Below are 15,621 nucleotides of genomic sequence, written 5' to 3' on the forward strand. Positions count from 1 at the left end.
GATGTGCCTGAATCTCTCAGGTCCAGGAAGTTAGTTTTCTTGAGGACTTGTCTTTTAATTGGTTCAAGGAGTCTTATCCCTTCTCCCCACTCTTCCCAATGGAACAAGCACTCCTGGGTAAAGCAACAGGAAAATGCAGCTGAGGCAGGGGAGGGGAAAGGAGGCATAGAGGTTATGATGAAGGAATTCTATTTCTATAGTTTGATGAAAAAGAAGGAGGAGTCTGTGTCCTGCCTGATTTCGGCTCAGCTGGAGGGCACACTGAAGGTTATTCGGAGAGGCAAGTTTTGGGGAAGAGGGAAAGAAGAGTCACGTTCTCATTTTTGTTTATATCCCCCCTTTATTGTCAGACTTCACATTTACTACATAGTAAACAAAGGTTACCAAAGTAGTGAGCCAGGAGGCCCTATCATACTCAAGGAACCCTGAGACTAACTGCATGCGTTTTTCTGTTTTCAATGCCAAAGCAGCACACCAGAGCACAGCAGCACATCTGAAGCAACCCTATCTACTACTGCCCTCTGCAATCTTGTTTGTGCCAAAGGGTGTATATTTTATCACCTAAGGAGTGGCCCATCAAAGCATAAAGCATGTCTGTGCTAGAGGAAAGCTAACTCAGGTGAAGCTGCAGAGTGAGGATGCTCACATGCTTCTTCTGGTCACTGTGGCAAGACATGAATTACCGCAGTCACATGGTGTCTGCTAGAACTGCAGGGGATCATTACCACACACAGCGTAAAAATTGAGTAAATTCACCTCAGTACAGGAAACCAAGTGGGAGAATATAAAAACACAGGAAACATCTTTCCTTGAATAGCAAATGTGGGAAAAGGTGCAGTGGGAAGAAAGCACAGGCCATGAGGATGGGCATTCACAACAGTGAGGAAACCCAAAAAGCGAGCATGTGGCATGCACAAGGACTAGCATCCTGCTGGATGACGCGCCAGATGATCAAAACAATAGAAATATCCACAAGTGAGTAGAGCTGTTGGTGCCAAATGAGAAGCCAAGTCAGGGTGAGCACTGCTTATACAGAGAGCTCATGCCAGAAGTCACACTTCTCTAGTCTGTTGCTAGTTGCTCTTGATGCTGTGAGGGCCCTTTAAAACCAAATGCCATTCACTTTAGTCTACATTCCTCAATATTGGATTCTTAACATGAGGTTTACCTTATAAGGGAGAGTCACCCCACGGTTAGCCTTAGTTACTGTAGTTTCTGACTGTAAAGTAGGATTAGTAGGCTTTCTGCAGAGAGTGCTGACTTTTAAATCTTTTCAGTCCCCCTGAAAGCTGTATAGATATCCCTAAAAGTAGATTTTGTTTCTCTAAATTCATGTTCTGAGTTTCTCCTACCCCTACACTGGCAGGTTATAAGCCATTATGAGCCACACTCATTCTAACACTCTAGACTCTTATAAACTGCTAGTATTAATTTCTTAGCATCTGCATTTTATTTTAATGAGAACCCGCTAGGCTAAAAAGTCAAGCTCTATAATCAAGTAGCATTCCTCTCCCCTGTAGCTGAGCACCAACTTCTACTGAGATACACAGAGGATGTGAGGACATGGCCCTCTGTGTACACTTAGATTACTGTTGAGTTTTCAGTGTTGATGAACAGTGGTGGTGGGCACATGCTCACTGACTCAGAGTCTCTTTTCTGTACAGAATCTAGGCTGCCTCCATCTCCCCATTCATATCCATGGATGTCATAGATACAGATTAACACAGCTGGACTCACATGAGAGAACTGACTATGAAGTGGTTTCTCAATCTGGAAGTAGTAGTAGTAATAAAATATAGCAGCAATTAAGCACAATAAGGTATATTATCAGAAAAGGGTGCAGGGATAGATGAAAATTAGGAATCAGGGAGTTATGAGGCTTCATAGTTTAAAGAGCTCATGGCTTTGCAATCAGGATCAAAGTAACAGAAAGAAGATAATTACTACAGAGCTGGTTGCAAGGACAGACTTTTTTCACCATCTTCCCTGAAGCACAAAGAGAGAGCAGTGTGTTAAAGAAGTATCAGTATAATCTTTATATGAAATCTCCAAACAGCACATAGAAGCCCAGCAAGAGAAAGCAGGAGGGGACAGATGGGTAGGACCTGGCAGCCCTAGATGAAGAGACAAGTCTAGGGACAAGTCTAACTGGCTGTGAGTGTTAACACAGTTGTCAGATGGACTGTGAAGTCTGGATGACAGATGTTGAGCTTTTACACCTCATCTTTATTTCTAAAATGAAATGTGACATTAAGGTGAAATGTGACGTTCTGGAGGGAGGAACAGGTCTAACTGCTTGAATTCCAAATACCAAGCAGTACTTCCATTGACTATGTCCTACTTCCTGTTTCTCCTGCTGGGTTGTTACAAAGCATTTAAATCAGTACCACTGTTATGCTTTAAGTTGATTTAAAACTGGCTGTTTTATTTCCACATTCTAGACACACATTCTCCCCCTCCCCCCACTCAATCCATATACCCCATCCCTTCCAGAATTTTAAAAGTATGTGGAAAACAAGCAACCTTTAAATATAGATAGAGCATTAAGCCAAGCCGTGCTTCCAAATTATTTTGAGAAGATAGGATTAGCATGTCCAAAACAAGTAACGAACCACACCCTTCTTCCAAACACTTATTTTCTTTATATGTATTTTAAAACATCTGCCTTCTAGGATTTGTCCAGCAGTTTTGCATGACCTATTATCATGCACTTTCAACAGGTATAGGTCTTCATTTAGACTCAAAGGGAAGTGGTAAGGTTTACCACTTCTAATCATTTTCAGATCAATACTGCCTAAACTTAATAGTATGCTGTAAGACACAGAATTAAGCCAAATGGTGGGTAGGTATCAGACTTCACAGAAAGAAGCTCTGGTTTGCCTTCTTTCTTTTCAGACATATCAGATTGTGGATCACAGGACTGGGCACATTTTACTGAAAAATACCCATCCTATTATTAATGTCCTTTCATCTTTCTAGCTGGACATACAAATTAAATGTTTATTTAAGTGTGCTAATAACATGCATAGTCTGAGCTAGTCTAATCAAAAAAACTATTGATAGAAGTATACCCAAATCATGCATGCTTGGAAACTATCAACATGGGCAATGGCTTCCAGCCACTTTGTTGAAGAGCTCAGCCCTGGACCACTGGCATGTGTGGGAATGTGGTAAAAGAAGGCTGTAGGTAGAACCAATCCATGACTAACATGTCAGTGAGGGAAACAGGTTAAATCTAATACACAAAGGTACAAGAGAACAAAGCAGAGTGTAAATTCTTCCCACCATGAAGAGGCCAAAGGCTCTCTGAGTCACACACAGAAACACTGATGGCTTTAGCACATGCATTTAAAAAGCACTTTAATAACCACACCAGAAGTTTGAGGCCTTAACTGATTATCATCCAAAACTCTAATAAAGTTCTTTTTCTTTCTTGAGTTTTTTTCTTTTTAAAATTTTTATTCCAATAAAGACTCTGGCTACCTACTAATACCAGACAGGTTTTTGCTAATCACAGGGAATTGAGAGTTTTCTAAGTAGCAGCTGTTTCTGTGGACAATATTTTATTTAAACTGTACAATAGCCTTAGGAAGCAGGCACTGATTTCACTCCTTACAGGGAGAGGACAATACAGGGCAATTTGGTCCTGGGCTGCCACTTCTTAAGATTTGTTTTTATTTCATGTGCATGGGTGTTTTGCTTGCATGTATCTTTGTGGACCATGTGTGTGAAGTGTCCCAAGGTGAGAGTGGGTGCTGGATACCCTAGAACTGGCATTATAGTTGTGAGCTATCATGTAGGAGTTGGAAACTGAACCTGAGTCCACTGGAAGAGCAGCCAGTGATCTTAACTGTTGAGCCATCTCTCCAGTTCCACATGTACCTTTTGTGGTTTGTGCTTTTGTGAGTGGGTACATGTGGAGGTCAGAGGAAACCCTCAGGTGTCAGTCTTCATGAATCACCCACAGTCTTTCCTGAGGAAGGGTCTCGCATTAGCCTGGAGCTTGCTGACATAGCTAAGCTGACCTGCTCATGAAACATAGGTTCTTTTTTTCTCCAACTTTTCTAGTACTAGGACAGCCCAGCTTTTAAACTTAGGTTGTAGGGTCAAACTCAGGTCCCCAATCTGCATGGCAACCATTTTACTGAGGTATCTTTCAAGCTCCTGCACCTTATTTTAAATCAGAAAGTGATGAAGTTCTACTAATACTTAATATTAAAATGAAAAATTTCACTTGCAGGTACTTGGCTTTGGTCTTTAAAAGCTGGGCAGTGGTGCTTATGCCTTTAATCCCAGCACTTGGAAGGCAGAAACAGTAGGGTCTCTGTGAGTTTGAGGTCAGCCTGCTCTACAGAATGAGTTCCAGGACAGCCAGGATCATACAGAGAAACCCTGTCTTGAAAAAACAACAATAACAAAAAAGCTTTGTAAGATAACTATACTAAATGTTCTTTGAACTATTTAATCTCATGGAGTTGGTAACAGAGGTGAAGAGATTTCTAGCATCTCTTTAATCTGCACATGTTTGGGCTTAACTGAGAAGATTTCAATTCATATTTAAAAGAATGGAAAACAAGGTAAACTTTTACCTTCCATCAGCATCATGCATCAGTGGTCAACATGATTCCTGTCCTTTTTTGTTTTTTGTTTTTTAATTTTAATTTTGAGATAGGGACTTGCTACACAGTCCATTCTGGCTTCAAATTTACAATCTTTCTTCTCCCTCCACAGTATGGGAATCATGAACACCACCACTCCTAATGTCAGGGCAATGAGACAGCACTGAGTATGATTGTGTATTGCAGTCTTAATATAGATGCTAATATAGAATAGATCTAAAAGAGGCAATTCTACCTGGGAGTTAATTTAAAATCTATAAAAACCCAACTGCTGTCTCTGTATCTTTTTCTATAATTAACACAGGGACCCAAACTTCTGAGGGTAATAGTCAGCCAGGCCACTGAGTAGATGAGATATAAAAGAGACAAATGAAAATGGACTGCGTGACAATCAGATCCAAAGCAGCAGAAAAACAAGGACAAGGAAGGAGTAAAGGTGTTACACACAAAGAGCCAAGCAGGGCGTACTCAGAAATCGGGTCCTCCTGCCACCAGGTTTGAATGTCACCTGCTCAGATGCACAGTTAAACTTCGCACAGCCTGTGAGAAGGAAAAAGGAAAGAACAGAGAGAAGAGACAACACAACTACAAGATGTTAGCGCTTGAGGCTGGAGTGGTGACACACTGGATGGCATGTGGAAGAGGGAGATCTATAAGGAAGTCCATCTGTTGTATGAGACAGACACCAAGCCTCCCCCATTGGCAGAAATGAAGCTTTTTTCATTTGGAACAACTTTGTGTTGTTTCTTACTAATTATTCCCATTAGCTGGGGGGGGGGGAGGGGAAGGAGGGAAATTGAATGTCTAATTTCTACGAAATTGTGCTAGAAGCACTTAATTATCTGTAGGTCTGTCCTCCAATTCCTTTCTACTCAATTCATTACTTTTGTTTTGACTTTTTTGTTTCACTATTATAGCCCAATTTGGCCTCATGAGTACTAGAACTAAAGGCATGTTCCATAATGCCCAACTTTCCTTTCAATTCTAGTTTTACTCTTTTATTTTATTTTTTATTTTTGTGTATGAGTGTTTTGCTTGAAGATAAGCCTGCACACTACATGTATTGCCCACAGAGAAGAGAACAGAACCCCTGGGATGGCTGTGAGCCTTCATGTGGATGTTCTGAATGGAATCTAAGTCCTCTGCAAGAGCAGCCAGTGCTCTTAATCACTGATCTCTCCAGCCCCTCTAATTCTCACATAACTTTCAGTTTCAAAAGCTCTCTGTAACAGTAATGTTATGAGCAACAAAACCAAAACATTATTTTGGAAAGTAGAACATGGATTAAAATTTGATCTTAGGGTACTCCTCTCTTGGGAGTCCCTCTAACTTTCTGGAATTTTCTTATTTTTTCTTAATAAATCTATGTTCACAATGGACTAAAAAAATAGATTTTAGCATTAATCATTTTAGTATACTGCTACCATGCTTAGAAGTTTAAAAGCAGATTGGCTAGGGCTGGGCAGTAGTGGCACAAGCCTTTAATCCTAGCACTTGGGAGGCAGAGGCAGAAGCAGAAGGATCTCTGTGAGTTCAAGGCCAGCCTGGTCTACCAAGAGCTAGCTCTAAGATAGCCAAGGTTGTAACACAGAGAAATCCTGTCTTGAAAAAAAATTAAAATTAAAAAAAAAAGGCAGATTGGCAAACAAACAAACAAACAAACAAAAACAAAACAAAAAAAACCAACTAGCAACGCCTCAGAATTTAGTCCACAAAATCTTGGCTTAGTGTTAAAGGTTATGGTCTAAATCATAAATAAGTTAATTCATACAGGCTCACGTGTAATGATCACCCTTTGAAAAGAAGCTATTTCAGAACCGAGTTTGATGATTTATACCTATAATTCTAGCACTTGGGAGGCTGAAGCAAGAGGATTCAACTAGGAGTTCAACATTAGCCTGGACTCCACAGTGAGTTTCAGAACAGTCTACTCCAGGCTACAGAATGAGGTGCTGTCTACACAACAAGAACAACAACAAAACAACCCAAACAACAAGAAGCTATTTTAGCACGTCTGGAAGCAAGGAGGTCAGTGACTCTAATCATTATGCAGCTTTCCTGCTCAGTCTCTTTCTATTCAGCTGATGGCAGGAAGTTATTGACCTTGCTTTTGTTCTAAGTATGGAAGTATTTCTATTTTAATGTTTCTAGGCGATGGTGGTCACACTTTGAATTCTTACCTTGACCTGGAGCAGAAAGGCTTGGTACTGAAATGGCACCATCACTGGTGAAGGCTGAATAGAGGTTGTCACTGGAAGGAGATGGCTTAAGAGGCTGTAACAGCTGGTTGTGTCCAGTCTCTGGGGTGTTGCCTGGGGGGTGGAGGGTCTGCTGGGGGTGTAAGACTGAAGTTCCACTCTGACCAGACAGATTACCTGGTGAAAAATATAGAGGTTTGAAGAAACATGGAAAAGGAACTAAGGATGTATTTCAGTTCACTAAACAGCCATGAAATACTGGGCCTGATTCAGCACCACACAATCCAGGTGTGGTGGAGTATGTCTATAATCCCAGCATTTGGGAAGTACACGAAGAATGATCAGGAATTCAAGGTAATCCTTGACTACACAATGAGTTTGAAGCCAGTCTGGGATTATCTTCAATCAATCCATCAACCAACCAATCAATAAAACATCAAGAGAGAATAAGAAAAAAAAATACATTATATAAACTTCCTAATATATTTATTGTTTCTGATTCCTCTTTCTCTTGAGTGGTAAATTTAAAAACAAAACAAAAACATACAAACTAATAAACAGACAAATTCTTATTGATATGAAGGTGAGAAGCAATAAGATGTTTATAGATATAAGGCTATGTATATGAATAGCTACTCAAGAATGATAACTTAAGATAATGCAGAGCTCACTAGCTTGGCCAGAATGAAGTGTAAACTAGAACATGCAATAGATATGAAGATTCCATTTCTACTTCCATAGTTACATAGATATTAACACTGACTAATTTAAAAAAAAAAAAAAAAGCCTATTTCTAGGGTCAAAAGAGGTTCGAAACACACCAGGTATAGAAGAGCCAAAGTAGGAATATTGGAAAGTCAAACTCCTAAAAAAAAAGACAGGGGGAAAGTCAAAATCCTTTGAAATTTAATTAAAAGTTAACAAATGTTCAACAGGCTATGAGAGAAAGAAACACAGAATGGCTGACTAGACTTGGCCCAGGGCTTCTTACCTGAAAGCTGCGGACTTTTATTGCCCAATGAGCTGCTGCGACTAGATTTACTGCCTTTGCTTTTGGTAGGTCTCCTTCTTCTCCCTGACAGAGGAGCAGCTGGGGGAATAATGACAGCTGGAGGAACCTTGCCCAGTTTGGTATACAAAGATTCAATTTCATGTTTCTGGCGACTCTGCAGGTCCTGAATTTCTTTAAGATGTCTATAAAAGATAATCAAATATGGATAAAAATATAGCCACTATTGTTCAAGAAAGAGTTAAATAATATTCCTAAATCTTCATTCAAATGCTTATGTAGCTATGAACCTATGAACCTTTTTTTTTTTTTTTTTTTTTTTTTTTGGTTTTTCGAGACAGGGTTTTTCTGTAGTTTTGGTGCCTGTTCCGGAACTAGCTCTTGTAGACCAGGCTGGCCTCGAACTCCCAGAGATCCAGATGAACCCTTTTCTTAAATGTGCTGTGAGATTCTAGTTTGACAATTCATTTTGCTGATCTCTATATACAAGGCACATTTCAGTAAACTCCTAGCCTAGATAACAGCATGTTAAAGAAAAAAAAAAAAACTGAAGCCATACAAAGCATAGGTAAATTTGTTACTGTGATCCAGGTGATTAATAAAACTATAAACATAATTATACATTATAGTGCTATTATTAGATTCATGTTATAGATTAACAAACAACCAAGAGTCCTTAGTTATTAACAGAACTGAAGAGATGGTTCAGTCATTAAGAGCACTTTGTCTTCTTGTAGAGGATCTCGATTCAGTTGCCAGCACTCACATCCCAGCTAACAACCATTTATGTAACTCAAATTTCAGAGAATGATATTGTCTTCTGTTCTCCATGGGCACCAGGCATGCACATGGTACACATATATACATGTAGGCAAAACACTTGTACACATAAATAAACATCTTTCTTTAAAGGTGTAACTAACAAAAATAATTAACAATATAATGGTGCTAAGGAACCCCAAAACTAGAAATGCCATGGGTGCTGATGAATACAGAATAACCCAATGAATGATGAATCAGGTAATTGTAGCTTTTATGAATTACCCTCTGTTTAAAAGGAATGTGAGATCAGAATCTGTATTGAAATGCTTAAATACCAGACTTGAGATACAATATCTGCCAGTATTTTACAGGAAAAAAATTACTTACTTTTCTCTTAGTCGTCGCAGTTCTAACCTTAAGTCTTCATCTTCAATGTCCGACTCATTGTCACTACTCATATAAGAGGAGTTGAATGAATTACTAAGGCTCTGACTTAGATTCTGGATGGGAAGGCTCTTTGAACACAGGTGAGGCGGAGACTGTGGACTACCTGACCCATCCTCTGCACCCCTACTAAGAAAGGCAGCCTCCAGGTCAGAAGAGGGCCCGTTCAGATGGGAAGGCTCTGCCAGCTCAGGCTTCTCCTTCTTTGGTATCACAACAGGACTAACAGTTTGTTCTGAATCTCTGAAAGGAGGAGAGGTCACTGGTCCCTCTTTTTTGAGTTCTGTGACCTTGTCCTCAGTTCTTGAAACAGAGAAACGACCTACTTTGTTTGCTGTAGTTGTCACCTGAAAACGTCCAACCTTGGTAGGCTGCCCAGTTTCTGACTTTGCTTCTGGGGCAGGTGTTTTCTGGATGCCATCTGGCACATCTAAGGAGATGCCAGGGATGGGTATTCCATTAGGCTCTGGCTTTACCAGGGTACTCTCTGGACTACTACTTGAAAGAACTGATGACTCTGATGTGCTAGATTCAAAATGAACCGACTTTGTATCTTCTGACCTATTTTTATGCTCTTTCTGAGCATCATCCGTTGTAACTGAAACCTGATGGAAAAGAGAATGAAGTATGATTAAAAATGATGTCCCTGGCTGGGGTAGTGGCAAATAACATTAATCCTAGCACACCAGAGGTAGAGGCAGGCAGATCTCGGTAAGTTCAAGGTTAGTGTGGTATTCCAGGCTTTCCAAGGCTATATAACAAAACCTTTTCTGAGAGACAGAGAGAGAGAGAGAGAGAGAGAGAGAGAGAGAGAGAGAGAGAGAGAGAGAGAGAGAGAGAGAGAGAGAGAGGCAGTAGAAGCAGAAGAAGTTGTTGTTCTTTATTTGTAGCATGGACAGTCAAAAGAAGGATTGCTTCTGATATAACTCAGTTGGTAGAATGCTTGCCTAGTATGAAAGAGGCCCTTTGGTGAGATCCCTAGCACCAAGTAGACCAGGGTTGGTGATGCATGCCTGTTATCCCAGCACACTTGTGGGCGGGAAGAAGGATCAACTTATTTGCCAGTGAACCTGTGGAATTTCTTTTCATAGTCTCGTCAATCATTGCAAAGTAAACTAAACACCTACTACAGAGACAGCACATCAGTACTGAGATGCACAGTCTCAGTGCCTGCTGAATCAATGATTCATTTTTACCTCTCATGTGAAACAACTCAAATTCATGTCTCAGTCAAATTATAAATAACAGGTTACAGGATCATGAATGTTTCTTATGAATAAATTATACCCAACAATATTAAACTTCAGATTCGTGACAGGGCTTGTTCATCACATAAACTCAGTCCATTCCAAACTCTTAGAAGTTTGTGAATTAAGACTTATCACCTATAATTCCCAACTCCAAGGACTATCACTAAAATTATTTTGAAGTGGTTGTGAAAAGTTTCATTTGTACCATGAGCCAGAAAACTCATTGGTTAGACCAAGTAGGGAAATAAAATATACTATCATTTGATGCTGAATTCACTTGAGGACTAAATCCTGAATCCTAAGAAAAATATCTTAAATATGTAAACTATTTTAGGCATAAATATATAATATTACTTTTCTTAGTGTGTTGGAAAATTACTCTCATTTTATTTTTACTTTGAAAAAGGACCTCACTAAATTTCAAGTATAGACTTGAATTCACTCTGTAATCCCAGGAAGACCTCCTGCCTCTGGTTCCCAACCAAGTATCTGGAAACAAAGCCCATGCCACCACGTTTGGCTAAAATTTTATTATATACCTTGGCCCCAATAGAGAGGACCAAAGCAAGGAAAATGGTCATCTTACCTGAAATCGTCCCATCTTAACAACACCAGCTCCTAAACTAGTTGCTAGGACATGGCCTTCAGTGGCTTGAGAAACAAAAAGACAGAAGCAAAATTAATATTTCTTTCCAGTTTCTTTGCAATCCCACCAGAAATACGATATTAAAGATTCTTTTTCCACCCTTCAAGACTGTCTGCGACTTCAGGTTGACCATAAACTTGATCTTTATGGGACAGTCTCCCGAGTGTTGGAATTACATGTGTGCAAAACAGCTAAAGATTTGTTTTTAAAAATTTTAGTTATTACTATGGTTTGTTTATGATGTCTGCATGTGAGTATGGGCATGTACATGTGAGAGGAGAACTTTTATGACTCAGCTCTCTATTTATAGTGCAGATCCTGGAGACAGAAAGCAGGCTGTCAGGCTTGTGAGGCAAGTACCTTTAACCATTGATTCACCTCACCAGGCAAGATCAGTTCGTTCGTTCGTTCGTTCACTCACTCACTCACTCACTCACTCATTAATGTTTTTCAAGATAGGGTTTTTCTGTGTAGTCCTAGCTGTCCTGAAACTCACAGAGATCTGCTTGCTTCTGCCTATCTAGTGCTGGGATTAAAGGTGTGCACCACCAATGCCAGGGCAATTTGTATTTTTAAAAACACACACATAAACTATTTATTGTGTGTGTATATGTATGCACACTTCACACAAGTATGAATATGTGTGGAGGTTAGGATGACCAACCTGTAGCAGTTGGATCTCTTTTCTCACCTCATGAGTCTTGAAGCTCAAACTCAGGTGGCAGAGGTGGCAGCAGGAATTTCTGTCTGCTGAGCCAAACATACTTGTAGGTGGAGGCTGCTTGTTTGTTTCCCAGCCACCCAGACTCAAAATAATCACACAGAAACTTTATTATTACAATACTGCTTGGCGTATTAGCTCATGATTCTTATTGGCTAGCTCTTATATCTTAAAATTAATCCATTTCTATTAATCTGTGTATTGTCACATGGTGGTGGCCTACCATTAAGGCTCCGTCCGGCATCAGGCATCTGTTTCCTATAGCAGCTACATGGCTTTTCCCCGACTCTGCCTACTCTCTATCTTTCCTGGCTATAATCTGTTAATTATTCCTGGCTATATTCTGTTAAGCCATTAGCCGAAAGCAGCTTATTAACCAATGGCAATAAAACGTATTTACAGCATACAGAGGGAAATCCTACATCACATACTGGCCTTTCTTGATATTATAGATCTGTGGACTACAACTTTAACAGATATTACTAAATTGACTATCAGAAGCTTTCTCCAATGATACTGAGAAATGCTATTGCTTATAGTTTTGTTTTGAAATGTTATTAAGTATTTTCATATCGCATGTCTTTAATCGCAGCATTTGGGAAGCAGAGGCAGACAGATCTGAGTTCAAGGCCAGCCTGTGAATTCCAGGACAGCCAGGGTTACACAGAGAAACCCTGTCTCAAAAAACAAAACAAAACAAAATTATTTCTTTGTATCATTTATCAGTCTGTGTTGAATTTTAGGAACTCTTTTTATTACATAATGAGACTTTGTCTTATAAAACAAAAAAAAAGTATTTTCCTATTCTTTTACTCAAATGTTATTCTAAAAGACTACTACTGCCTACTCTGGGCTGTGTTTCAGATTTAGTAACTCGTTCCTAAATTAGAAAACTTTGATTCTGCTTACTGCCCATTTTTACAAATACATATTTGCTCCTCCATTTATATATTATGAATTATTGTTAGTTTGAAGTATGATTTTAGAGACTGGTGACCTGAAAAGCCTTTTAAAAGTTTCAATTGGGCATGGTAGCAAATGCCAGTAATTATAGCACTCAGAAGGTGGAAGCAGGAGAATCAGAAGTTCAAGGTAATCCTTAGCTATGTAGTAAATTTCAGGCTACTCTAGGCTACATAAGGCCTTCCTATTAAAAACAAACAAACAAGAAAAGAAACCAAACGGTTCTGGACTCTGTTCTAGACAGTTGAGAGGAAAAGGATAAATCTGTGTTCTATAGTATTTCAGGAGGTTTTACTATTTTTTTGAGTGTGCCTCAACTACACAGAAAAATAGGTTTATGATATTTTCATACATACATACACTTCTATAATTTTATAATGATATTTTCTGTAGTGATATTTTATAAAGTTTCATTTGTGTTTCATTTAGAATTTCAACTTGACTTGGCTTTTCCAACTAAACTGTATTTCTGCACAGTGTTACAAATGTAGATTACCTATAAATTGACTACCCTCCCTTTTTCTTCCCTCGAGACAGTGTCTAGCTTTGTAGCCAGGCTTACTTCTGGCCATCTGCTCAAAATTATTCTGCCTCTGCATACTGAGTGCTAGGATTCCAGAGGCACACCACTACACTTGGGCTCGCAAACTACTTTTCATAAATATACTTACATTTTAAAATTAATCTCTTATAGCAAGGTTCTTGCCTAGCTAATAACAAATGATTTTATGCTATGAAACAATGCTTATTATAAGTACTTCTTCACCCAAATAATCATTCAAGACTCATTAATCAACTAAAATATCCTGCTTTAGATACTAGATAAGTAATATTTCCTCCTCATTCAGGAAACCACACAAATGTTATATATAATAGTCTAAAGTGCACAACATTCTCAAAATTGTATCTTTTAAAAAGTAAACAGTCAGGCAGTGGTGGCACATACCTTTAATCCCAGCACTCAGGAGGCAGAAACAGGTGGATGGATCTCTGTGAACTCAAGGCCAGCCTGATCTACAGAGTGAGAGTTCCAGGACAGGCTCCAAAGCTACAGAGAACCCCCCCCCTCCGCTCTCTCCCCCCTCAGCGCGCGCGCGCGCGCGCTCTCTCTCTCTCTCTCTCTCTCTCTCTCTCTCTCTCTCTCTGTGTGTGTGTGTGTGTAAAAACTATATCAGTTATCAATTACAGGTAGAATTTGGCTTGATAAAATGAAAGTAAGAAGGGGTGTCTCACCATCCTTTTGAGGCTGTGTTCCTGCTTCTGTAACTGCTGTTGAAGCCATCGTGGACACAGGCTGCAAAACACATACACATAGATACCACAGAATCTTCAGTTTTAATAATTCTTACAACTTTTGCCTTGTCACTTTTTCTCTGGTCTATGTAAAATGGCAGAAAGATAGTATGTATGAAGAGATACTTTTGTTTAGTGTAGTGTTCTTTTCTTTTACAACCTAAAGGTCTATATCAAGAGGCAGCTTTTAAGAAGAAACATTGGATCTTAACTCTTTACCGCTTTCTCTTACTTTACTGCTTAACTCTTACTACCTTTTTACTCATAGAATTTAAAAAAGAAAAAAAAATGCCAGCAGCCAAGAAAAAGGCACTGGATTCCCGAAAGGTTGAGTTATGTACCTTTTCATATGTAAGTTTATAATTTTATATCACTTGTCAGTCTGTGTTGAATTTTAGGAACTCTTTATATTACACAGTGAGACTTTGTCTCATAAATCAAAACAAAAAGTATTTTCCTATTCTTTTTCTCAACATCATTCTAAAAGACTACTACTTCCTACTCTGGGTTGTGAGCTGCTAGGAACTGAACTGTGGTCTTCTCCAAGAGCAGCAAGTGTACTTAACTGCTGATCCATCTCTCCAGTCCCTTTAACAAGATATTTAAATAGTATAGTTTAGATATTTACTGAAATATATATGGTTTTTTTTTGAATAGGGTTTCTCTGAAATTTGCTTTGTATACCAGTCTAGCCTTCAACTCTGATCCCCCCTGCCTGCCTCCCATGTGCTCGGATTGAAGGCCTGTAATACTACGGCCTGGTTGGAAAGTAGTTTTAACCAAAATATTGTCACAGGCGTTTAACCTCTTCCAAAGCTTAAATACAAAATTAGTAAAATCAATCTGCAATATAATCTACCCAGAGGTAAAGAAATAAAACAAAATAAGCATTTCTGATATCTTTTCCATAGTTACATAGGGGGTCAGAGTTATTTAATCTTTCAATAGTCTGTGCCATTTCTGTTGACAATGACTGAATAGGAAGAATTAAGGTATTAATCATCTATATTATAGTTTGTGCTCTAGAAAACAAATCGAAGAGATTTTTTCAAGGCTTTAAAAACTTACGCCAACAGCAGATGCCATGGTAATAGTCTCTGGACTAAGTGTTCTTCTCAATTGAGCATCAAGATCTTCTAATGGTTGCTGGGATTAAACAAAAAACGGTTACAGTATGCTAAGTTATTAAGTAGCTTCAGTCACTATATATAACTAATTTACATATAACACATTATTTTATGCTTTAGATCACAACACAGTATTTGCCGTAGTGTAACAAGACAATTTATCAGGTTGTCAGTCTATCAGTCCTTAGGGATTTATACTTTTGTAGATTCAAAAATGATCTTATCTTCTATGCCTAATGTTAGGGAATTTACTGTCTTCTATCCAAAAACACATTCTGAAAAGTGTATCACCAATTGTTAGATTATTTACCAGTCTCATATTCTTTCTTTTTTAAAAGACATGTTTCTTTGCTGTGTAGTTCAGGCAAGCCATCAAGGTACAGTAATATTCCTGGTTTAGTCTTGTTGGGGCTTTTACTGCATTGTCTGGCTCTTAATTTCATACATCTTTCTGGGAACTGCTTTTGAATAAGATAGCACTGACACATTCAGTCATTATCAAGGGTGTTCTATCCTTCAGATTTTAAGATGTGTACTTCCTTTTCTCACCGATGACAATAAGGAGGTACTATGCCTCACTGGTGTACAA

At 38.9% G+C, this 15,621-nt stretch overlaps 1 protein-coding gene across 7 annotated transcripts in view; it reads right to left on the reverse strand.

Annotated features, from left to right (window-relative positions):
• The window catches only part of Wnk1 (WNK lysine deficient protein kinase 1), a 113,412-nt gene that overhangs the window by 4,009 nt on the left and 93,782 nt on the right, over positions 1-15,621 (reverse strand). For all 7 annotated transcript variants that reach the window (XM_050148650.1, XM_050148649.1, XM_050148648.1 and 4 more), the window contains 6 exons: positions 14,974-15,051; positions 13,846-13,906; positions 10,869-10,933; positions 8,976-9,637; positions 7,809-8,011; positions 6,800-6,994 (listed from right to left, as the gene is read on the reverse strand). In XM_050148650.1, the coding sequence (XP_050004607.1) occupies positions 6,800-6,994; positions 7,809-8,011; positions 8,976-9,637; positions 10,869-10,933; positions 13,846-13,906; positions 14,974-15,051 (1,264 nt within the window). The remainder of the gene's footprint in view (positions 1-6,799; positions 6,995-7,808; positions 8,012-8,975; positions 9,638-10,868; positions 10,934-13,845; positions 13,907-14,973; positions 15,052-15,621) is intronic.

This window comes from Alexandromys fortis, unplaced genomic scaffold (genome assembly GCF_014885135.2).
Source record: "Alexandromys fortis isolate MF-2015 unplaced genomic scaffold, M_Fortis_MF-2015_v1.1 scaffold_59, whole genome shotgun sequence".
NCBI classification, from domain to species: domain Eukaryota; kingdom Metazoa; phylum Chordata; class Mammalia; order Rodentia; family Cricetidae; genus Alexandromys; species Alexandromys fortis.